We start from the raw sequence: 25,820 nt of genomic DNA, 5'->3' as shown, positions 1-25,820 counted from the left end.
AAAGAATAGGAAGAGAGATTTATTTTTCAAATAAATCCTTTCTTCAGCTGTCTGATGAGGTTTGGTAACATGGCGTTCATTTTGCACCAAGAACTGCTCATCCAAGGAGGAAAATTGAACAACTGTTTCATTGCAGAAGATACCTAAGAGTCCAGGACAATTTGGCTAGGCATCTGCCCGCTTCCCAGTCTGATTTAATATCATGTGAATAATTACAGAAAATCTATTGCTCCTTCAGTGTCATTTTGTACACCCGAAGAATTTCTCACTATTAAATCAACTGCGGTACAGTTAGGCAGGAAACTGCAATTATATGTACTAGACAAAAATTGCTAAAAGTACTCCTGTATTTTATTACAGATTCTCATCAGTTAAAAAGGGGTAAGTGACTACTTTCTGCTTCAGATGCCCAAGGTGTATAAGTATATTTTCCTCTGGCAAAACAAGAATCCATGAGCTGAGAAGCCAAGAAATATGGTTCCTTGTCTAATGCTTTACTAAAGCAAATAGTTCCTTTTGAAAGCATTTCCAAGCATGCCCTGCCTGACATCAGTGGTAAATTGGTAGCTGGATACCATTGTCAAAGGATAAAATCATTATAACAAACTGGAAAGCAAAACAAAATGTGATTTTAATCTTGTTTCCTATCTGGTTTATTCATTAAAGGTAGATCATGACCTTTAAATCTAGGTTCACTACTTTGACATAGACCTTTGCAAGATTCATTTGAACACTGTAGAATTCAAACAGGGTTAATGTGGACTTCTGCATAAGCAATCCTGATCACTTTTTTCAGCAGAGGCTCAAATTCACAGAGTACAGAGGAGGCAGACCTGGCCAATTGGGCCACAGAAACATGTTATGTTCTCTAAAAGTCAGTGTTAGCTGTTTGGCAAAAGTCAGAGAAAGCTCAAGCTGAAACTGATAAAAGACTGTAGCACCTCCTGCACCTTATGCAGAGTTGTTCTGGCAACTTAGAAGATAGATTTATTCGGCTCCATCAAAGCAGAGAAGCAAAGGAGCAAGAAGTCACCTAATTTATAAAAATAAGGATACAAATATAATACAAAAATATACAATTATGAAACCAATTGATGGAGAGAAGCTGAACCATCATCTTGATCTCAGGATAGAACACAGCCTGGGTAAATGGTGGAGGTAGAACTGTGATGGGAAACTCACCTAACTTCACTGGACCACAGCAGGGATAAGGACAGAGGCAGCTCCACAGAACTGCATGGTAGAAACCATGCAGCCAAAAAACATACTTTGTAATGGTATAAAAGTTTAAAAAGTTGAAATTAGCTCTACATATAGCACAATTTTTTAAACTTACCTCTAATGAGTGCATGGAACTCTCTGTTTTTCACGTGTCCTCTCTCAAGATCAATTTTTAATGTCAGCAGGAGGATAAAGAGGAATTTGTGGTTTTCATACAAGCCTCTAATAGAATATGAGTAAGTTTCAAAGGTAAGATACTCAATAATATTTGAAATTCTTTTCTGAGGTAAAGGAGACTTCTTGGATCTGAATCATGAAAACAAAGCACAAAGAAAGCATGTTAATAACAGCAAATACACTGGAAAGACAAACATCTGAATAGTAGAAAAATCTGTGTCTTCCTACTTGGTCATGGATTGATCAAATAACTTCAAGAACTGAGCCAGTGAAGTTTGATACATATTATTGACTATGCTCATTTCTGTAATAAGAAAATAAAGAATGCTTCCACGTGTAGCAGCAGGTCGATATTCCTCCTGAGCAGTGTTAATCTTCACTTCAGTTTGTGCTGCCACAGACAACTTTTCAGCTACTTCAGCAGCTGTTTGCTTTGTTGTTTGCAGAACACCAATCAAGGATTCATCATCTACTAGTGAACCTAAAAAGTTAAATATTGGATGTTTAGGACATTTTTATAATTATTTTTTCAATTCATACATGTAAAAATTGAAAGGCCAAACTACAGGAATTAGTTATAACAAATGGAAATGATTCACTGAATTGCAGAAAGCTTTGAAAATTCTTTCAACACCATTTATGGTAGACCATTAGACTTTGCATTTTCAGTGAGTTAAGGATTTGCCCATGATCAGATACCTTATCTCATTTGAGGGGCAGAAAGCTCTCAAGAAATTGGTTTGTTTCACAAAATTCGTTTAGGTGTTAAAAATACTTAGTGTCTAGGGTTGTATATAGTGGCACGCTATAGTACCAACTCCCTCACACACCGGTAAATGATCAGACTTCAAATGTCTACCATGAGATGTCCTCTTATTGTATCTTGGATGGATAAATCAATTTCTGTATGGAAATGTTTGAATGTGAATCAGCTTAATCTGCCTTATCTGCTTAATCCTGGTCTTCTACACTTTGATACAGAACCTCTGGTTGCACTTAGTTTGTACAGAAGATTGTCTTCCAGTTCTTTCATCTTTCTCTTATTAAAAGTTACATCTTCCATGAGTTTAATTTGTTCTGCTTCTAGTTCCTATTAAAAAAAACCCCAAAACCCAAGAAAATGTCATGACACTTTATGGACTGTAACTATAAGTCGTACTTAAAATTTAGTTGCTGATTTTTCAAGTTCATGAAATGTGCATTTTCCTTGTTCAGGTACCTAAAATGTGTTTTTATAACATCTTTTTTTTTTTTTTTTTTTAGCAGTATTTATTCAGTATCTTATGAAGTATCTTATCAATGCCAAATGCTTCCGCTTAATTGTTTGCATCATACTGACAGCCATACACAGAAGATCCTCTAGGTGTATTTTTATTATTTAGAAATTTCTATACTGAATATAATTTTAGAAAATGGCTGATGTCTCTTTTCCATTTGAACGTTTTTCCCTACAATACTAAAAACAGCTAAATAAATAATAATAAAACATCGCTATGGTTTGTGTGTACTGTTAGTTTACCTGTTTTTCAGTAAGAATTACTCTTCTCAGTAACTGATTCTCAAGTCCTTTCATTGTAACAGTGAAATCAATAATTGATGTTTTTGCATTAATTTCAGGTGTGAAAGCAGGATTGGGTAGCTTCGTAGTAATGTACAGTCTAAAAGAACTCATAACATCTACTTCCTTATCACCAACTTTCACCTGTGGAGTAAGTTAGAATAGTATTAAGCAGAGGAAAATTATCTTTGTTTGACTCAATAGTATTGACCAGAAAAAAAATTACAGTATTTGAGAAACCAAAGAGAGGAAGTTTATTTCACAATTCAAATTTGTCATGAAAATAACAATTGATGATGAAAGGTAGTAGTTAGGGTACATTATAAAAGTAGCATTGCCCTCCAGGTAAATATAGGGGTTTCTTCCACTGCAGATTCTAATTATTGGCTTCATAACCATTTGGTTTATGTTTTGTGCTTCTAATCACATCTCACATGAAAATGGTAGAAACTACTGACCTTTGGAGAATTCATTGTTCTCTTATGTTCAGGGGAAAAAAAAAAATTGATCTAACAATGGAACATAAATTATTGGAAATTAATTATATATATTTTTAAAGACTAAGTGGATCTTAACCTTTCTAAAAGAATTATAAATTTATTCCATTTTCCACAGAAATTTTTACAGAAGTTAAGATATTCCATATCTGCAGTCTAACTTGAAAGCTGCATGTGCACAAGGAAATCTGATCACTGTGTATGACCCTCCAAGGCCACTTCAGATACCTTGCTCATGAAGGAGTAGAACCAAAGCACTTCCTTAAGCATATTGTTTGCTCTGACGTTCAAAGTAAAACTACTCCACAAAAATAGCAATAATTTTCTTTTCATTATCACTGAAAATCTGGTCTACCATCTCACTCCTGTCCCAACCAGGTAATTAAGATTATCCGAGAAAAATACATATGGAAATATAAAGCATGTGCAATCCTTTTAATTCAGGATGTTTGAAGTGAGGTTGTTTTTGAAATTTGGGAGTGATTTCTTTATGTAATGAAGGTCAGAAAGACTCATGATTTTTCAAGGTTGAGAATATACTTGATATTATTAATAAAACTTTGTGCTTTTTGGCTTGTTCCATCAGAAAACAGTTTTCCAGATTAAAGATTCTGCAGTTGCTACAATCAGCACTCCACACTTGCAAGAAAGAAATCTTTTCATTCTGTTAAAGGGTGTAAAATGAAATTGCTTGAAAATCAATAGAAAGTACTGTAAGCATTCAATAGGACAAACACAACTGTTTCCAGTTCGAAATCTTCAGTAGTAACTTCAGTAAACTCAAATTTTAGACTCATGACCTTACTGCTCAGCTGAGGCTCTGTCTCCTATATATTATTAGTACAGTTTGATTCTTCACACTACCCTACTGAATAAAAAGTTTACATAATTCAGTGGAGGTTTAGAATAAAAGGGTAAAATATCATTCTAGCTACTTATTCCAGGTCTTTTGTTTGATTACTAACCTTAAAAGATGTTCCAGATTTCATGAAATTCTTTTCTAATATATTATCAAGGACTGGATCCAACTCTTCACCTATATCTTCAATCACAAGTGATCGTCCCAGTGAAAGACTGTCTTCTAGGTGTGTACGGAAATACTTGTCATTCAAAGTTGTTACCTCAAAAAGTAAATTATAAATTGATATAAGGACAAAAAGTTTTCTTTAAAGTCTTACAGGAAAATCACAGATCTAACTATGACATTTTTTCATTGTTTTTGTTAGTTGTATTTTAAAGAAAAATAAATGTTGACCATGCAGTAATTTATGCAGAAATACTTGTGTATACAATGAAAAGTATCATAAAAAGGTGAATTAAAAGATTAGCTGCAATGGAATTCACAGAACTTCATTATGAGAGCAATAATGTACCAAGTAAAACTTGTACAGCTTATTGGAAATTGAAGATGTTAGATTTTTGAAATCAGAGATGCCTAAGTTTTAATTTTCTATTCTACATCCTGAGGACTAGATTTTCTAATTTTAGCTTTCAAGTGTTGAGAAATTCTTTCTGGAAACCTGAACTCACTCTAATGAATGAATTGCTGTTACAATATTATGAACTCAGATATTTGAAATATCATTAAATGGGATTCATAATATATGAAATCATTAAAAGACATGAATAAATAAATAAAACACTACTTTTGTATTGCTTTCTAGATTTGTATTTTCAGAAAGTTCTCATATTATTTTCAAGATTTTCTCTACAAGTGTAAAATAGGGCCATTCTACTGGAAAACAGCTTTGCAGAAAAGGACCTTGGGGTCCTGCTAGCCAAGAAGTTGAGCATGAGCCAGCAATCTGCCTTTGCAGCAAAGGCCAACAGCGTTCTGGGCTGCATTAGGAAAAACATTATCAGCAGGTTGAGGAAGGTGATCCTTCCCTTCTGCTCAGTACTTGAGACATATCTGGAGGATGGTTGAACACTAAAACAGGTTGCCCAGAGAGGTGGTGAAGTCTCCATCCTTGGAGGTATTCAAAATCCAACTGGACTGTCCAGTCCTAGGCAATCTGCTTTAGTAGATCCTGCTCTGAACAGGGAGGCTGGACTAGATGATCTTCAGAGATCCCTTCCAATCTCAACTTTTCTGTGGTTCTGACAGTTTCTTTTATTAACAATAAAATCATAAGCAAGAACTTCACATTCACTTTAATCCAAGACTTAAAATCTTCAAAATCTAGAGATCCTAACCCCCTCTCAAATTTACTAAGATTCAGGAGGATATGTGAGATTTTGCAATATTCAGGTTAAGGGGTTTAAAATGCAGGTTCCTTTTCCCATGCTACTTCATTTGTGAAAAATTCATTTGTGATGCAAACTACAGGTGACACATGAACGTCTTTGTATTATATTTCATGAGCTGACATTTAACTCTATTGGCTTAAAGCTATAAAAGAACTATTAAAATCGCAGTAACACTAGCATAGACAGATTTGTCCTGAGTTTGATTTCAACTGGTTGTCCTCAGTTTACTTTTATAGCAGCAACTTCATGTGTGAATTCCATCTTGGGTTCTAAATTCTGGACTGCATCAGTTTAAGTACTTTGCCTACATCTGCAAAGCTGTAGGTTACTCTGCCTTTGCATGTAATCTTACTAATAGTAGCCCAATTTACTGTCATTTAATAATGTCATACTATACTCTTTTGCTATACTTTTCACCACTTTGCCCTCTGTATAGGGAACATAGTCACCAATTTTGAACACAAGGCTACCTCTTTCTCTTTCATACTTCTTGCTAGGTTTCACACCAATATTTACTTACTATACAATCTTTTCCAAGTCCTTGAATGGGATTTACAGCACTTGTCAAGTTCCCTGCTGATGCATCTACATTGTCAGTATCCATACGAGTTAAAGTTATCTCAGATACGTATGTATGAGAGGTATACTGACTCAAATGCAGACACACCCTAAAGCAATAATGTTTGAAGGAATATAATACCGCACATTATTCCTTTAAAACACTGTTCACCTGTAATTCATTATCCTGTTGTTTCTTTTTAATCCATGATTTTCCTTGAGTTTGTGGGTCTACCAAAAGAGGGTATCTAGTTGCTTTAGTGACAATGATACCATTCTGAATTGAGAAATCATCTCCAGGCAGTCCTTGAAGATTCCACTCACTAATCTGAAGAGGGGAAAGAAAAAAAAAAAAAAAAAGAAAAAAAAAAAAGGGTTGGAATAAAATCTCACTGAAATTATCCTGCAATTATGAGTGTTCTAAGAAATAATGGGGACATCAACCCTAAGGGTATGTATATTTGAACCTGTTGAAAAGTGATTAATGCAGATGGAAAAATATTTCCAGAATTTTATTTTTATGGATTTTTTTTTACTATATAGAATGATTTAAAAAATATATTTTAAATGTGTAAATCAAAAGGCAACTTGACAGCCAAATTAAACATTGGGATCAATTAAGAGAAAAGTAGGCTAAGAGAGCTTTTGGGGTTTAATATCTACTGAAGGAAACTTGAAGATTCTGGCAGTCCTCTGGTTTCTCACATATTCACATCGAATGAAAACATTTTATACATTCTTTTTCAAATGTTCAAAATTTATTTTTGAAACTAGACCCAGATAATATTGACAGAGCTAAAAACTAACAACCAAACCCACTGTTTTAGTAGATACGTGATCTATAGCTGTGGTGATGGGTTATCAAAATATATACTTGAAAGTACACCATCTTGCTGGCAATTGTCTAATTGTATAATATGTCACTTGTTTATAATATATAACTTGTTTATCTATCTAAACATTGCTCAGTACTCAGATGTTTAGTGGAAATTACCAAGAACATTTGGCAACCACAGAACTACACTGCACAGCAATATCAGGGACTGGAGTTCTGTTCTAAGCAAGCGTAATGCTGGCTAACATTCAAAGAATATGTTAATTGAAATTGAAATGAAACACACAAAGCACCAAGAACTTACTGTTGGTGGATCTACCAACATAGAAATCAGGTTCAAGTTTTCAGAAAAGGGGATTTTATGGGCTCTTATCTCTGCTTCCCATAAATCTTTAAGCAAAAGCTTCCTGAAGTTTTGGTTAAAAGGTCCACAGTATGAAAGAAAACCTGTGCAAAGCAGTACATCTCCCACAAGTCTAGAAAAGGAACAAAAACATAATTAAAAGGGGGTGTACAGTTTCAATTTCTTATGTTTCAAAAGCTGGTTGTCTAAATCAATAGATTTCTGTTCTGAGGAGAATTTAAGGAGAGAACTGTAACTCTTTGAGAAAAACAAATAGTTTCTTTGTGTTTCCAAAATATTTTTGTGGCAAAACTTGAGTAGTATCATATGAAAACATTATCTTCACTTCTAGAAAGTAATAAAGCCCTGATGACAACTACTCCTCCTTTAATAACTGAAGTAAGAAATTAGTTTATTTCTTAAAAATATGTCTGTAGTATAATATTTAGCAAAAGATGCAAACTTAATTCTCTTGGAATGAGCAAACCTCACCAGAAATGCCTAATTTCCCCATAGGAAATTTATGGAAACAGAAACATTCCACAGAAGTTGAGCCTTAAACTTTCAGACTCTTTACATTTAGCAACCATTTTGACAAATTTCCTGTTTTCTAGACAGCTAGAATCTCTGGCTCCTAGGCTGCTGAACATTTTGTCATTTGGACAGCAACACAACGGGGACTCCCAGGTTACCCAAGCTTCTCAGAATAAGTCCAACTGTCCACATGTGTTTCAACACACAGACTGTAGGACAAGGGTTACTGTCTGGTCTCTAGGCCTCCTCCTTTTATTCAAATATGCCATAACAAATATCAAAAGGGATGCTTCTTTTTCTATCCAGTATTAGGCCAGGAATCTTTCCATTTTGCTTCTCATTGTCAGCCTTACATCATATCTGTCTCCTGTGTATTGGAACAAGATGTAGTGGTAGGGGGTCAGGAGAGGCAGCTGTAATACAGGCACATAACTGCACTAGAAATAATCACTTTGGAAATAAATTCCAAAATGGGAAGTATTGTTTGACCTGAAATACAAGCACTCAGGTATTATGGCAGAAGAATTCATATTTCAGCATAGTTTACTTAATCGTGTAACTATATTAAGATTTTCAGGAGCAAAATGAAGTACAACTATTAAAGCTACTAAATTGCATACTAGCTCTTCAGTTTTTATATGTATTTTGTGGTTTTGGTTTTTTTTCTCTGATGAATTTGATACCTGTTAATCTGAGATTTAAATTCTTTACTTTGCTGAGTCCACCTAACTTTCTCACCACTCAGTCCATCTATAAGCGCAGAGGCTGCTTGCATCTTTCTTCTGCATGTTTCTGTATCATTCAGTAAGTCCTAAAATCAAAAAAATGTCCTATTTAATCTAATAATAGAATGCAAAACTATAAAGAGTTATTTTATATATTTTTTCATCATTTTATATTATGACTATTTTATTTCTCATTCTTGAGAACTTGAAGTACATATATTATCTAGTATGTTCCTATTCACAGAAAGAAGGCAATATGAGAGAACATAGATTAATATCTCTTATTTTTATACCTGAACCTCATCCATGTCATTTAAGGTAGCAGGCCCTAACTGCGTGTTTATATCGACTCCTGATACATAATGGTATTGTATGCAAGCATTTTTCATAATACTAAAATACTTTTAGCTCACCATTTTCTCCTTCATTGCTGCATCAAACTTTGCCTGCACTTTATCCAGTTCAGCTTGCTTTTCATCTAATGCCTCCTGAGCCTTTGCTAATTCTGCATTAGCTATTTTCAGGTGGCCTTCCTGTTTTGCCAAGTTAGTCTGCAAAGTGAAGAAATATTAAAACAATAATCATACAAGATTTGAATATACTTTAATGAATTATTTTAAGCCTGCTTAGTTGGTAATCATGAGACAATAATACATCAACATAACTTTTATATTAATATTTACATAAACATTAAAATATTTAATCTGAAAACTGTCACATATATTTTGCAGATATTATTTTTTGTTAAATAATAATGTAGATTAATTCCTACATTCAAGGTTCCTACTATATACTGTCAACTTTATTTCTTTTAAAAAAACTTACATTTAAAGAAGCTGGTTAAGAAAGTAAGGTTTCTGATCTATATATATTGATTACCCGAGAGGAATAATCACTCAGTATTCTTGCTTGATTACATGCTTTATTATCTCTTTTTTTATGTGTACATTCTGTAGCAATCAACAATCACAACAATAGGACGTTGGTCTTTTATCAGATAACAATATAGCTTTTACAGACTAGAAAACCATGGTCCTAAAACAGTGAATCTTCCCATTGCTCCTAAACTGATACTTATGCTGAACAGAGAAAATTCATTAATTTTTTTGAATCATCCACCTGCCTTACTATTGATTTTGTAAACAACACTTCTACCAGTGATAAAACATGCAGAAAAGATTTGGAACTGCCATTCAGATGCTTGCCCCTTTTACTTTTGTTTTTTTTTTTTTTAAACAAAACTAAAACACACACCCCCAAAAAAAGCCAACCAACCAAACAAACAAAAAAACCCAAACCAAACCAAAACTGTGATACATGTAGGGATTAAATACTTGTTTTAGACTCCAAAAAGCAACTATCACTGCAGTTGAGTTTCTATATGGTCTTTACCTCTGATAAAATTTTTCATTCAAATGTTCAAAAATGTCAAAAAGACCACCCACAGTAAAGTAAAAATGACTCTTAAAAATGTTTTACTCAGTTTGGTTCCCACTACTGCAACATAAATCCTTTATTGATGCGAGCGCTGAAACTCTTCAGAGTGCAATATTTGGGCAAGATATCAGTCCTCCACTCCAAGATATAGCGTGAAAGCAAAGAAGGTGTCCAAGTGGAGAACAGTGATGAGTGGCGTTCCTCAGGGGTCAGTACTGGGACCGGCACTGTTCAACATCGTTGTCGGCAACATGGACAGTGGGATCGAGTGCACCCTCAGCAAGTTTGCTGATGACACCAAGCTGTGTGGTGTGGTCGACACGCTGGAGGGAAGGGATGCCATCCAGAGGGACCTTGACAGGCTGGAGAGGTGGGCCTGTGTGAACCGCATGAAGTTCAACAAGGCCAAGTGCAAGGTCCTGCACGTGGGTCAGCACAATCCCAAGCACAACTCTAGGCTGGGAGAGGAATGGATTGAAAGCAGCCCTGAGGAGAAGGACTTGGGGGTATTGATTGATGAGAAGCTCAACATGAGCCGGCAGTGTGCGCTTGCAGCCCAGAAAGCCAACCGTGTCCTGGGCTGCTTCAAAAGAGATGTGACCAGCAGGTTGAGGGAGGTGATCCTGCCCCTCTACTCTGCTCTTGTGAGACCCCACCTGGAGTGCTGCATCCAGCTCTGGGGGCCCTAGTACAGGAGAGACATGGAGCTGTTGGAGCGAGTCCAGAGGAGGGCCACGAAGCTGATCAGAGGGATGGAGCACCTCTCCTATGAGGACAGGCTGAGAGAGTTGGGATTGTTCAGCCTGGAGAAAAGAAGGCTCTGGGGAGATCTAATTGCAGCTTTCCCGTACCTGAAGAGGCCTACAGGAAAGATGGGGAGGGAGTGTTTATCAGGGAGTGTAGTGACAGGACCAGGGGTAATGGGTTTAAGCTGAAGGAGGGTCGATTTAGATGAGATGTTAGAAAGAAATTCTTTACTGTGAGAGTGGTGAGGCACTGGAACAGGTTGCCCAGAGAGGTTGTTGATGCCCCATCCCTGGAAGTGTTTAAGACCAGGTTGGATGAGGCTTTGGGCAACGTGGTCTAGTGGAGGGTGTCCCTGCCCGCAGCAAGGGGGGGTTGGAACTAGATGACCTTTGAGGTCCCTTCCAACCCAAATCATTCTATGATTCTATGATATGAAGGTAAAATGGCTGCAAACCTCTATTTGCAGGACTCTAGAGAGTTTCTTTTTGAAAACAATTACAAAGTAATTACAATAAAAACAAAGACTGAAAACAGCTTTCACTGTACACCGTAAACCAGAGCATATAAATTTAATCTAGGCTAATTTTTTGTTCTGTGTTCTGTCTAGAATCAAGATAAAGACATGGGAGTTTTCTGCTCTTACCATACTTCACCACTAAAGTCTACAAGCAATTACCTCTTAATAAAGTTATCTAAATATATTTTTTAATCCTACTACTATTAAAGTAAATTAAATTAAATTACATGGAAAGCAAACACAAAGCAAGAGATTATGTATTACCTTAAGAGGTAAGACGTCTCTGTTAACACCATAAAATATTGCCATGGCTTGCGTCCAAGAGAGGAGTCCTGCCACATTACCACACACCTTTCTACCATGCTCCAGTGTATAGTCTTCCATGTTAAAGTAAGGCTGGAGTAATTCGACTGTCTCTTCATTGATTGAATCCTTAGGAAACTGCTGTAGACTCTGCAAGAATGGGCCACTCATAAGCTGCAAAAACAATATAGGATATTTATAAGCTATTTACGCATTTTACATTTAAAAGCTTGTTCACAGGTATCTTAAAAAATGTTCCTAAAATTCTTCTGTAAAAAGAGATAATTCATACATTTAATACTATAAATGTATTATTCAGTTGTAACTCGTCCCACATGCCTTCAATTTACTTTAAAGTTTTAAGCAGTTAAACTCCAGTAACTTGGCTTGAAAATTATTGATGTATTTTCCATCTTCCATATTCCTGTGTTGCCATTTAAAAAGCATTTAAGCAGCAGCCTTTCATAAAAAAAAATTAAAAAATGAACAAAGATAAAGCCTCAGAGACACATTTTTAACTTATCTAAAGAATGCCAAAAACCCCTGCTTTTGCATTTGTGAAATGTGATCTAAATTCTTCTGGAAAGGGAAATAATTTTAACTTTTTTCTAACAAATGTTTAACATGTTAAAGGTGACTTATGGAATAACTGCTTATCCCATTTCATTATGTCAGTGGAAAATAAGAAGTTTTGATGATTTCTTAATTCCTGGAAAAGCTTAAATAAAAAGCAAGAGATCTATTCATATCGAAAATTATGCAATTTTTCTTCATTTGCATGACAAAAAAATTGAGGCAATAATATTGGCAAATTAATATACTATTAGAGGTAGAACAGAATTTAGAGAATGGCATGAGAAGGCATAGAAATAAAAGAGTAACCTGAGAAAAGATCAAAGTCCAGAAGGAAGAGATGGCTGTCTGGCCAAGGAATTTGAGGATGGAATATTGAAATGCAGAATGGGAAAACCTACCATCTCTTAGTCAACCAAATAATCTTTCAGACCATCAAGGAGCATGGGAGGATCAGAAAAGACTGTTTAAATGTGAACCTACAAGTTCCTAAAGAAAAAGAGGGGTTTTCCAGGATGTCCTCATCTCATGTTTTCCTGGTTTCAGCTGGGACAGAGTTAATTTTCTTCCTAGCAGCTGGTATAGTCCTGTGTTTTGAATTTAGGAAGAGAATAATGTTGATAACACACTGATGTTTTAGTTGTTGCCAAGCAGTCAAGGACTTCTCAGCTTCTCACATTGCCCTGCCAACAAGTAGGCTGGGGGTGCCCAAGAAGCTGGGAGGGGACACAGCCAGGACAGCTGACCCAAACTGGCCAAAGGGATATTCCATACCATATGGCATCATGCTCAGTATATAAACTGGGGGGGCGTTGGCCGGGCAGCGCTGCAGCTCAGGAACTAGCTGGGCATCAGTCAGAGGGTGGTGAGCATCACTTGTTTTGTATATTCTTTAATCATCATCATCATCATCATTATCTTCCTTTTCTGTCCTATTGAACTGTTTTTATTTCAACCCATGAGGTTTTGGGTTTTTTTTTTTTTCGATTCTCTCCCCCATCCCACTGGGGATAGGGAGTGAGTGAACACTGTGTGGTTGTTTTACCTGCCTGTCAGGTTAAACCAGAACAGTCCTTTTGGTGCCCAACATGGGGCTTGAAGGATTTGAGGTAACGACAGATCTGACCAGAGTGCGTTAAAACACGTTTGTTATAAGCATCGATTATATTAGTTTAATAATCACTGATCACAATGTTGTACTATTTGTTCTCAGGGCTGTGCTATGTAGTGCCTAGCTTGCTGTATGTATTCCCTGCAGTGCTGTTTATCATCTCTGCAAGATGGAACAAGGTTACAGTTTTGTTGTACTGTGTAACATTGGGTTATGATATGATAAAATTACTGTTTGTGGGACTGATCTGGTATTTGTATTCAGCATCGCTATCATCTCTGTACTTTGGGAGCCATCTCAGAAACTATTAGTAATTACACTCTTTACCTTTTCTCCTTAGACAGTCAATCTATGGGGGAAACAAGGGAGGACACTTTCCTCTGTTCCTTCACCTTTCCTTTCTCCTCCAGGCCAGTTACAATAGCTCTTGAGAATTTTGAATATCCTTGGGATGTTCAAACCAGCATGTTCCTATTGCTATACCTCCTGAATGTGTTTCAGGTCTTGTTTAAACAACTGTTTAAGAATACCACCCAGAGATCTGCCCTGAGGCTGGATAGTCATGGGTGATATGGCATGTGGGAAAATATGGGCAAGTATCTACAGAACTTCTCACCTTCAAAGTTTGAAACTTCATTCCCAAACAACTACATACCAATAAAGTGGTAGAATATTTGAAAGGAAAATGCTGTGGCTATTCCAAGGAGGCACAACGTACTGCATTGTGCTGGGCCCTGGCCAGCACCTACCAAACACTGCTCAATATTACATAACACCCTCAGGGAGAAGAAAGGGAAAACAAATCAATAGGCACTGCAGCTACTCCAACCCCTGCGACAGGCACAGCCATTACTCTAACCCCTGTGACATGATTGGTATGATTTATTTATTTGCCATTAGGTCATATGCCAAGAATAGGACAAGGAAAATCTAAAGCTCCTACTGCAAAAGTCTCTAAGCAATTCATATACTACTTGCTACCAAATAAACTCTATTTATATACTATGCCTGTCTTAAAACTATTAGTTTGCATTTTTACAAAATTCTGTCCTATTTTGAGTTAACAACATCATAAATTCTCTGATATGCAAATTGCTATTTCTGATGCTTAAGAAGCACTGAAAACTCTACTTACTTTTAATGATTCTCCCCACGATGGCTTGCAGCAAGGCTTTTCTGGATCCATGGTAACTGGATCTAGTTGCTTCTGGAGTAGTAGCAGACAACAGTCCATTATCCTCATAATTAGGTGAGGAGGTTTTGCAAGTTTTCTAACAGTAGCGATATCCACTGGTTTGATGATCTATTTGAAGAAAAATGTAACAGAATCCTGCATTAATAGCATTATTCTATTTTTCCATTCAATATCTTCATTTTAATGTTTGTTTGCCATACTTGTCTCTGAGGCAAGTTTGTACTAAGTACATACAAAAAAAAGCGTGTAACTGGATTTACTTTGATAAATTTCATAGTTCCATGAAACTTTAATAATTTTAATGAATATATATTAGACAAGAATATTTTCCCAATGCTAAAAACATTACTCAAAAATCAAATTTAAATACATGGAACAGTGGTGTTAAACTTGTCAATCTAAGTGACTGAAGAAAAGTATATTATAAAATTGCATAGGATTTAATTAAAAGCAGTTTCCTTGTAAAATAGTATCTTGGATTTTTAAGCGTTAAGTGTCACCATTTATTCTGAGATGGAGTTGGTTATTTCTGTTGGTTTTTAAGTTATTATAGGTACGAGAAACCACTTTTTCACTTCATTTTCTAGTAGCATCACTGACACTGTACTTAGTTGAATAACCAACACAAAAAATAATAAGTTATTGCAAACTTCAAAACTAACATGTTAATTTGTGTCTACAAAATACACGCATGTTGCTACCTTGTCTAGAAGGAGTAATTACAGACACACTATAGAAACCACAGAATAATGTCTGAGTCCACACATTTTATAAGTAATTTTGTGATAATTTTTGGAAGTTTCATTTATGTCATTATCTAAATGTCAGTGTAAGAGCAAACAATGCTCCTTTTCTGGCTTTTTACATTCAATAGTTTTTGTCACATAACTTCTGCTAACTGGAACAGAAGGCCTTGAAAATGTAATACATCATTCATTTCTGATTCAAGTTCTTCACTTTTTAATTGTTCAGAACCGAATAATGAAATTATGTAATGCAGCAATGCCTCCAAATCTTAAACCTGCTTCTGATCACCCTGAATCCCCTTTGGTTTTTCTTTCTCTTCAAATTAATTGTTTTTTTGGTGAAGACAGAGACAGTCTTTTATTCCTCTTAAAATAAAGATACAACTAGTTAAGTATGAAGAAAACAACCATTCTTTTAGGACAAGTAGTATTCTCTTGAATTCAGAATAACAGATGTTCTAAAGGCAGCTGTAACTTTTTGAAAGATTTTCACCTCCATAATGATTAATTATTAGGGTGGAAGCAGAACAAATACTATAATATAGTCTCTATGTGTTTAAAGCAAAATGTGAGCTCCATAAATATTCAGAGACATGACCACCAACTATGAAGAGCTGGTGACAGCAGCCAAAACCAAGTGACAACTGCATATTGGTGGCTCCAGCTTTTCTTTCATGGGTGACTCAAATAGTACTAACCTAATCAAAATGTAAGAATTCTACTCACATTCAGTGCAGCTTCTGCTTCTTCTAATGCTGGTTTAGCTGCCTCCAGTTTACTCTCTGCTTTCACTTTTTCTAAATCAATTTCATCTACTAATTTTTGTGCTTTATCTTTCACACCTTGAACTTCATTTTTTACTTTAGCTGCAGCTTCAGCACTTTCTGTGACTTCTGCTAGTACCTGGAATTGATAATAAACACATAATATATAAAATGTATAAATCAAAATGGTGAAACAAGTGATTAAGTTATCAGACACAAGAGAAAACAGATATGTAAAGGCTATTTTACAGAAAAATATAAAGCTAACCCTAACTATATATGGCATTATATAATTATTGCATAAAAATTAACACAATTTACAGAATCCTCACAATATTGTATGAGTCTCTCATCAGGAGTTGTATAGCAAAAAAAAAAATTATTTTTATAATGGATAGAAGACTTTTCCGTGGCTTTTAAAGCCAGTTTTTTATCCTATGATGGATTTTTATCCTATTTGAACCTATACTTTTTCAATACAATAAGTATTTGCATTTTTCACTATAATTCTGCAGATAAAATAATATAGCTAATAAAACTAATGGAAGATGGCAAAACCATCTGCACCAATGGTCAGCCTCTCTTTTACTCCTTTAGTCCAAAAAGACTCACTTTTAATTAGTCTATTCAAAGAACAACCCCATGTGAATTCACAGAATGAAGTTATTCATTTGTTTCTGGTTCTTCAGTACATATATTTAATTCTCTTGTGCATGTGCAACATACTGTTGGTGTCAGAATGTTTTTTGACCAGTATCAGCTACATGGTCAAGGCTAGTACTCTATATACATTTACAAGAACATAAATAATGCTCTCAAATACCTGTGATAAAAAAGTGACAGAAAATCCCCAAAACCCTCAATATTTTTTTTGTGAAATCCAATTCTGGTTTTTTATAGGGCTCAGTAATAAGGGAAAGAAATAAATATATAGAATATGAAGAATATTACCTGTAGTTTAAATAAAAGTCTGTTCTTTTATTATTTGTCTATACATCATCTACTTTTGATGACTCATAAATAGTGCCCTATTAAAAAAGTTAACAAGAGGCTATGTGAATGATTGCCAGAGTTATTTCAAAATGTATATAAAATGTAAATAGTAAACAAAGTGAACTCTACTAGCATATCTGTCATACTTCTGAAATGTAAGAAGTGTAATTTCATCCTTTTCAGTCATAATTTTCTCTTACGAGATAAAAAGCCTTGAAGAATACAGGTAGTCCCTTAGCCATCACTGGCCAAAAGTTTGTTCTCCAGTGTATATTAAATATGCACCATCATAGTATTATGGTATCTTTCAGGAAACAGAATACCCATATTAATACCTAACATATCTTTCCAGAGAGTTATTTTGGAAACTAGATTTCCACCAGACCACCAACTTTACGAACACATTGAAACCTTGTTAATGTAAAAGAGAAAGTATGAAATTGAACTATGATGAACTGTTTTCTAAGCAATTTCAAAATAGTAAAGTCTTGTTATCATTTGTTAACTTTTTATCAGCAAATAAATGCACATATAACCCCAAATTTAATAAAAGTCAATCAAGCACACAAAAAACCCCTATGAAACAAAAAATGAAACGTGATGCTTATAGGAATGGGTAAGAAATGGGAGGAAAACAGGAGTGCACTCAACCTCTGTTGCAGTCTTAAAGTGCCTCACTTTCAGAAGCAAATGCTGAATTGACATGCTACAGAGAGAAGAGTGAAACCTCATTTTAGACTATGATGCACATTTTTTTGGCTTATACAAATTATGAGAAAGTTCTGCAACAGCTTTTTACCCTACTACATATCCTGGTGCTATCCGCTGCCTTTTGCCACTTAACACTCAAGTACTTACTTTATCTGCCTTAACAGATGCCAAAGCCAGTTCCTTCTCCTTAACAGCCAGCTCCTGAGAGAGTTTAGCAACAGATTCACTGGCCTCCATCAGCTTAGACAGACCTATTAAGTGAAAGAAAAAATTCAGAAAAATGAAAACTATGTTTTTCCTAGTTAGATAACACAACCTAGCTCTAGATACTAAATGCCTTGTACCTTGTGTTCTCATTTAAATTTGCGCAAAGGACAGAAAGTGGGTGTAAGCAGTCATACTATCATGATTGTGCTTACTATGGATATAAATAATTGTAATTTAAGGTTTAAAGGTTTAAAACTATTATAAACAAGCTTGATTCTTCAAAAGAGAAATCCATACTTAGGTTTTAGTTTGTTATAGCTGGGATATTACCTGCAATAAAAAATATCATTATGCTCATTAGATAGAGTTCTTAAAAAAAAATAATCAGAAAAACCCAAACAAAAGAAAAAACCCAAACCAAAACAACAACAACAAAAAAACACTGGGGGGGCACGTGTGGATTTGTCAAGGATATGTTGTGTCATAACGTCACAGGACAATCAAAATCAGACTGATGCTGCATTTGTATCACTGCATGAGGAAATAACATAAATATTAAGATCCATAACTGCCTTCCAATAGGCAGTTCTTTCTAGAATGAAGTAGGAAGAAGTGGAGTCACCAAAAGTGGACCCAAAGGTCACAGCAAGATTGCAACCTCCACCTCCTGCATATTGAGTTTACCCTCTCTTGTCCTTGGTAAGAGAGGTGCAGAAAAGCTCATAAAAGCATCTGTGCCCACGTGGCTTACGGCCAGTCTCATCGCAACTCTTAGACGTGCTGAAGCAACCATCCATAGAGACTGGTCAGCCTCACCCTAACAGGTGCCCAGAACGAGATGAGTTTGTTCTCTCTGTAATTATTCAGTCTTTCCCATGCATTCTTTTTTCCTCTCCTCTCTTGCTCATAGATTTCAGCACAGATTTTTTTGCATGCTGAAGCCTCTCTAGCCTCTCCTCTCTTCTTCATTACTGACTCTTTAAATCTTACAATTCACCTGGAAGCATTCCCCTTATCTCCCTCTCTCCCTAAGGGCTAGGGTCAGAGCACATTGCAGTTACACATTCGATGTGCAATGTTTCTCTGTGATGTCTCTCCACTTTTCTGTTACCACATTTCACACAGACAAGCATTCTTTCCTAGCACATTTCTTGTTCTTCTGACACAGATGCCTCATGATCAGGCTACTGCAATTCTACAGGCTTTTTATTATTCCCTGCCAAAAGACAGGTTATTTTGCCACTCCCAACAATAAAGTTCAAAGGTATATTCACTGAAAGACATTGACTTGGAGACAAGAGAGATGTTTTAGAATGCTTCCTTTTCCCAGATATGTACCACCTCCTAAAATACTCTGAGGAGTAGAGGTACATACACACTAACATTCTACCCTCACCCTCCCACTCCACTGACAGCAATTTCCAAAATGGTTGTTACTTCACTGCAAAAAAAAGTTCTGAAAGAGAAGCTATGAAAGGGAAAGCAATACCCTTTGCTGAATTAGCTTTCCTTGCTACAATCCTAGAGTGAAAAGAAAGATGGACAAAGAATGGGAATATGCAGAACAAGAATAATTGAAGAATTTCTGTTATAAACAAGAAACCTTTATAGCTTCTTCAGGTCCACTGCATACTTCCAATCACAAGAAACATAACAGCAGTATCATGCTGGCAAATAATTTTTTTTAGTGCTTGTAGTCATAAAAATTTTTCTGATTTAGCCATTAGGAACAGGAATAGTATTTTTCAGAGGGATGTGTAGAACTCCATGTAAGAACCTTACTGATATCACCTACAATTTATCTAAAGCAAGTTAAAAAGTCAGCATATATTTTGAACCTACAGAGAGAATCAAAGTAATCTTTATGTCTTGACAATATATTTTGTAACTTGTCTGAATGATGACTGCAGAAAAGTAGCAAATATAGGAAAATTATAAAAATCTTGATTAAGATACTAAGCCACAGTACTCTTAGCATCTCAAGGATGTAATTTCTGTCACTTTTAATTAGCAGGACATCCAGCAACAATTTACTGAAATGGCTCACATGCCCACTTTGCCAAAGCTAAACTGAGGTCTTGTAGAACAACAGTTCTATATAGTAAGACATTCTCTACACATGTGGTACTCTACCATGGATTCCCCAGATAGATTCTGAGAGAAGACACAAGATAAGCATTCAGGATTAATTGTAATTTGTCATTGGATCTCAGGTTTTTCCTCATCTGTCTTACAAGATTTTTCACCCAAAGTGACAAAGCAGAAAAGAAATTACTTCTATCTTTCAAAATATGTTGCTTGTATAGATACTATAGTGCTGACAAGCATACTTGCAGTGTGCTTGAGCCAGGGACTTTTCTAGAAAACAGTACTGATCAAGGTATTTCTTAGAATTTTGCTGCTTTAAAAGCATCATGAATTGGCCCAGACATCATTGCATACAGGAAAAACATTTCAACAAGGAGATTAAAAGAGTGACATTATCTCAGCTGAACATAAAATTTAAATCCCATATCAGGATAATCTAACAAACTGAAACAACTTTCAAGGCTAATCTTTTTAACCTTTGACTTTAAGTGATGAAAGACTAAGGATTAAAGGATGGATGTATGCGGTAGTAGCTAAATAATTCATAATAAACTTTTTGAGAAAGTTCCTTAGGATGCAGTAAACGGTGGAGAATGTTTGGAGTCAGGGATGACCAGTATTTTTGTTGTTTTATAATATGTCCTTTCTATGCAAGTGAAACTATTTAGAGTATTTTCTAACTGGCATGAGTATTGACCATAAGCTGACAGACATGATTTTCTGAGCATCAATGATATAACGATGCTGCAGTAGAAGATGTACTTGTACATGGTCATTTTGTTTTGAAGATCACTTAAGAAATTAGTGATAATATCATGTGAGAAACTAGGAAAATCTACACGTGATATTTTCTTGACAGTGTTGAAGCTACTTAGGTTACTTTTAAATTCTATTTGAAAATAGAAGAACTGGAGAAAGAGTACAAACACCCCTCACCACCACCCTCAGAATTATTCAAGGCTCTTAAGACTTTATCCTCATCTCAAGCAGGACTAATGATAAGTTCCAATTTTGAGAACTGGCAACAGATCCATACAGGGAAATTTGCATAATGGAAAAATACTGAGGATCACTTACTCATCTACAGTCCACTCTAATTCAGCTAAGAGTTTGTGAATAAAATAATAATCTACATGTTCTTATTCTTTTCTTCTCTTCCTGTGAAGTGTACCAGTTGCATTGTTAATCATTATTCATCATCAAAATGCTACATCCTTTCACCTTTATATGAAAAATCTTATCATGTAGAATTCTCTATTCTGTCAGATTGATACACGCTAGCTTTTCCCATAAAAACCAAGTTTCCTAAGCTGTTTAGTTGCCTTTGTAGATTCACAAAAGCATGTCTAGATGCAAACTGGAGAAAACTGGAAACGTATTCTGAACCCGTTAAGTACTAATCTAATGCCCAAAATGAGGTCAAACAGATACTCCGAATTAGAAGAAAATTTCAATCGTACTTTTCTGTATTTCAGATCTCTAGTTATAAAATGATCACAAGTAAAAGCTACGTATTCTCCAGCATAAATCTGGAATAAATCAACTGTGAAGCGCTCAGATTGTATAGCGAGAATTTCCACAGACAAGTCTAGAAGTAAATTAATAACTGTGCTTAGAGCTACCTCCCTGTACACCAGTAAATCAGATGCTCTCTCTGGCCATTTTCAGGTTCTACTTTCTATTACAAATACTAAATTGGAAATATTAAATTTTAATATAATGTTGAGATGAATGATTAAGCTGGCAGATTCTTTGAGGCACTTTTGTAAGAGAATCATTGTGAATTGGTGATAGCTGGACTGCTTGGAAATGGTCCCCATATGCCACTAGTTTTGAGCTGTGTTCCAGCAGAACTGATATTAACTGATCACTGAATAAGTAGTCTAATAAAAACACGGATCATTTGAGACCATATATGGAAATAAATGTTTATCCCTATTTTTCTTACCAATTTGCATACGTTCAGCTTGTTCACTAATACTCTCTAACTTTTCAGTATAAACTTCCTTGTAGCCATTGATGAAAGAGAGATAGGATTTAGGTGTTACATAGGTTCTTCTTCCATACCTAAAACATAGTATATTGTCAACATCAACTTTTTGCACGTATTTTTGATATGTACAGCCATTTGATTACTTCCAATGAAACAAGATTATATAAACCAAGTCTTTAATACAGTCAAAATCAAATTTCTTGATAATGCAAACCCTTATTTCCAATTATATTGTTTTTATCCACATAAGCAGTGTTAAAGATTGTTGAATAGTGGGCAAGAAGATAATGAATTTGCAACATAGTAGTAAATATTTTTCATGGCCTTTGCATATATTGATATAGCAGATTTATTTTTCTATTAGCCTTAAAAGACACTTATTAATTCTTATAACACAATAAGTTCAAAAAACACTGTCAGTAGCAATACTTTTGGGATTAATTATTGCATTTGTATAAAATATTACCTTTGGAAATAATTCTCACAGCTTTCTGAAACTATATCATGAAAGAGACTCATGGTTTCCACTACTTGTGTTTTAACTGATGCAGAGCAAACCATATTAAATTCTGAAAGAAAATAACTGGCTACAGCTACAAGAGCTTCCTTGGGCCATCGACTGAACCAATCCATGGTGCACCCTGATATGAGACCAGGAAATTTCAAAGAACGTGCACGGAACTTCTTACCAACCTAAGGAGAGGAATACTGTTAATTTACAATATAATACTTAATTAGGTTGATCAAAATGTTTAATTCATACAAACAACTAAATAATCTAATTTTTCTTGCTAATTTTCTGCTTAGAACACCCTGCACAGTTTTTTCTTTAAGCATTTTGCTAAATTTCCAACATTCAATATTTTATGAAATTTGAAGAAGTTCATGAAAAAATATAAATGTTTCTTAATATTTTAAAACTTCAATTAATTTCTTTTAATTTCCATTAAATTCTTGTTTTTCAAGCAAGAATTTCACAAAGATACATTTATTGATTTGTACTAGGAAATAACATGCCAGGAGGAAAAAAATAAAAATTACTTTAACATTTAAGGAATTACTTAATTTTTCAGTGTTTTGTTTCTAAGTTCTGACAACTGCACTATTACTTTTATTATCTCAGCAATTATAACCAGACTTCACTGATCTTTTTATGTGTCTTTAAATCTCCTTAAAATATAAAGCTTGAATAATCCTGTCACATCTTATAGGATAGGTTGCTAATGGAAGTAAGGAAGACAGATATGAAGAAAAAACTTACTGGAGAAAAGCAGAGGACAACATGCAAGTTCTTCTTTGCTCGAGATAAAAAATATTCATAAAGATTATCAAAGGTAGGAGGACACCGAGGCATCTCTTTTTTCATCACAGGTATTAATCCTTGGGTCATTTCATCCAATTCATCGCGAGCAAATAAATTAGAAATCTTTTTATAAAATTAAAATTGATAAGAAATTAAATTGCATGGATGTAATTATTATAGAGTTTACATATATTTGTCTGTTTACATTTGTATCTCTCTCTCTGCATATATACAATTTAGACACATTAAAACCCAAATTTGTCCCTGATTTAGACTTCATGCAACTCCATTAAAAACTAAGAAGTCTAACTCAGAAAGAATACAGATCTTGACTGGCCAGTGAATACTCATTTAATAAAGGCTACTGAAATACCCATCACAGCTCCTTATCTTTTCCTGGCTTACACTGAAATAGAGATAAAGCAACTCCATACCAAGAGCACTCCTTATTTTAAAAGTTGAGATATTTTAGAGTTAATCATTATTGATTCTACAATTTATTACCAAAATAAATAGAACAAATCCTGCAGTTTCCTGTCATGTTGAGCCTCTTACCTCGCCTGAACACAGCAAATTATTAACATATTCTAAAAATGACTCTTCTTTTATTTCATTATCAGTGAAAATAAAAGTGATGCCTTGTCCTTCTGCTCCAGCTGTTCTGTACAAGAGTTTTAAATCATCTGACAAATTGTTTATATTATAGAATCTAGGAGAAATAAGAAACATCACCTGTTAATTCAAAACACCTCAGAATACTGCTTTTTTCAGATTAGAGTGTTTTATAAATGCTAGTGCAAACATCCTTGTTAAAAACACATATTTTGGCTCAGGAATAGCTAACACATGGTCCAGCTTTTTCAGATTAAACTTAATCTAATGTTGTATACAAACCAGATAAGAATTTATCATTTTCCACATTTTTAAATGGTGACAAAATGGAAAAAAAAAACACCAACCAACAACAACAAAGGCTATTAAAAACATAAGGTTATGACTGTGTAAAGAGAAAGAAATAGCATAAAATGGATTTATATATTTCTTGCATTTCTTACCTGGTTAAAGTGATCTGAAATATTTTATAGCCAGCAATAAAGGAGGCCAACCTTGAAAGACTTTGTTTTCCAGAACCACCAACTCCAACAAGTAAAGCATTTCCATATGCTGTCCGAATTATCCGAGAAATCTATATAGGAAAAAATGGAAGAAAAGTCCATTAATAAATGTAAACTAAAAAGTTCATTAGCAAAATGAAAAATCTGCTATAGTCTACACTTTATTTAATAGAGCATAATGTAAATATTATTAAAAAGGATACCTGCAGAAAATTTCTCCTCTCAGAAGAACACTTGTACATTCTTTAGAAATTTTTTGTAGCTAATGAAAAAGCTGCATGTAAGAATATAGGATGGTTATAATTAGATACTCATAGAATTTATTTAAAGGGAGATATTTTGAGTTCCATTTTATGTCAAAGGCATCATCCTGAATGTGTTTAAAAATATGCATTAAAAAACCCCTTTAGCTAGAAGAATAAATTTACACATTCTTAATATTGAGAGTCTGAAACACTTGGACACATTTGAACTATCATTTAGTCTTATCTTCTATTTTATCTACCTTCGATGTTTCCTTTGAGATAGTTTTCTTAACAAGTCTCTCAGGTACAAGGGCTGGATTACAAATTTACTATGTTATTGCTTTTTTACACATCTGCTGTATATGCATCACATCTTCCTTGGTTTTATTATATGTTAGTGCACTATTACTTTCAAGATACTACAGTTTGCTATGCTCCTCATGTAAATTATGTACAAAATGCAAATGATTGGCATCCACATCAAGCCTTCAGATTCTATTCATTTTTTCCTTCAAAGAAATTTTGGTTTTATGCAGTTTCCTCTGAGCCTATCCAGATAACTATATTAAAATAAAAGTCTAAATGTGAAATTATGAGGGTGACTAAATTCATTGTCACCATAGTGACAGCAGCGCTCCTTTCTAGAACCTAACTGCATCACATTAACTGTATTTAAAAATAAAATTATTTTCTTCTGTTTAAATGCAAAGCAAACAAAATAATTTACTTCACTTGAGGTCAACTAGAGAAGAACCAAACATCTCCTCCTGTTTTGGTTTCACTGTGGCCTCTATGTGCCTTTCAGTAAACAGCTCATCATGTTAAAGTAATTCCTGACATAACTAACACAATTTCTGAAACCTGAGGCACAGTGCTTCATAGAAATCTCACACTTAGCCTTTGGGTCTTTCCCCCTTGTGAAGTGGATTCTGACTTCAGATTAATCCTTTCCTTGTATCTTCCTTTCTGAATAGGGGTTCAACTGATTGCAAACTGAGACTTTCCTCTACCCTACACATTAATTCTACTGCAGCCCTGATTTACATTTCTTTTCATGTGTCTCATCTAATCAGA

The 25,820-nt window shown here is 34.8% G+C and overlaps 1 protein-coding gene across 1 annotated transcript in view; it reads right to left on the bottom strand.

Annotated features, from left to right (window-relative positions):
* Window positions 1-25,820, bottom strand: part of DNAH8 (dynein axonemal heavy chain 8) — a 144,945-nt gene that overhangs the window by 29,140 nt on the left and 89,985 nt on the right. The window contains 18 exon segments of the mRNA XM_075750088.1: window positions 1,337-1,527; window positions 1,627-1,879; window positions 2,383-2,488; window positions 2,918-3,100; window positions 4,419-4,574; window positions 6,434-6,589; window positions 7,401-7,572; window positions 8,657-8,784; window positions 9,112-9,249; window positions 11,664-11,876; window positions 14,522-14,689; window positions 16,054-16,230; window positions 17,943-18,046; window positions 22,039-22,157; window positions 22,550-22,776; window positions 23,345-23,509; window positions 23,942-24,095; window positions 24,442-24,572. Coding sequence (XP_075606203.1) covers window positions 1,337-1,527; window positions 1,627-1,879; window positions 2,383-2,488; window positions 2,918-3,100; window positions 4,419-4,574; window positions 6,434-6,589; window positions 7,401-7,572; window positions 8,657-8,784; window positions 9,112-9,249; window positions 11,664-11,876; window positions 14,522-14,689; window positions 16,054-16,230; window positions 17,943-18,046; window positions 22,039-22,157; window positions 22,550-22,776; window positions 23,345-23,509; window positions 23,942-24,095; window positions 24,442-24,572 — 2,941 coding nt within the window.

This window comes from Balearica regulorum, chromosome 3, assembly GCF_011004875.1.
Source record: "Balearica regulorum gibbericeps isolate bBalReg1 chromosome 3, bBalReg1.pri, whole genome shotgun sequence".
NCBI classification, from domain to species: domain Eukaryota; kingdom Metazoa; phylum Chordata; class Aves; order Gruiformes; family Gruidae; genus Balearica; species Balearica regulorum.
The sequence above is the reverse complement of the archived record's forward strand: the minus strand, read 5'-3'. Positions and strand labels throughout refer to the sequence as shown.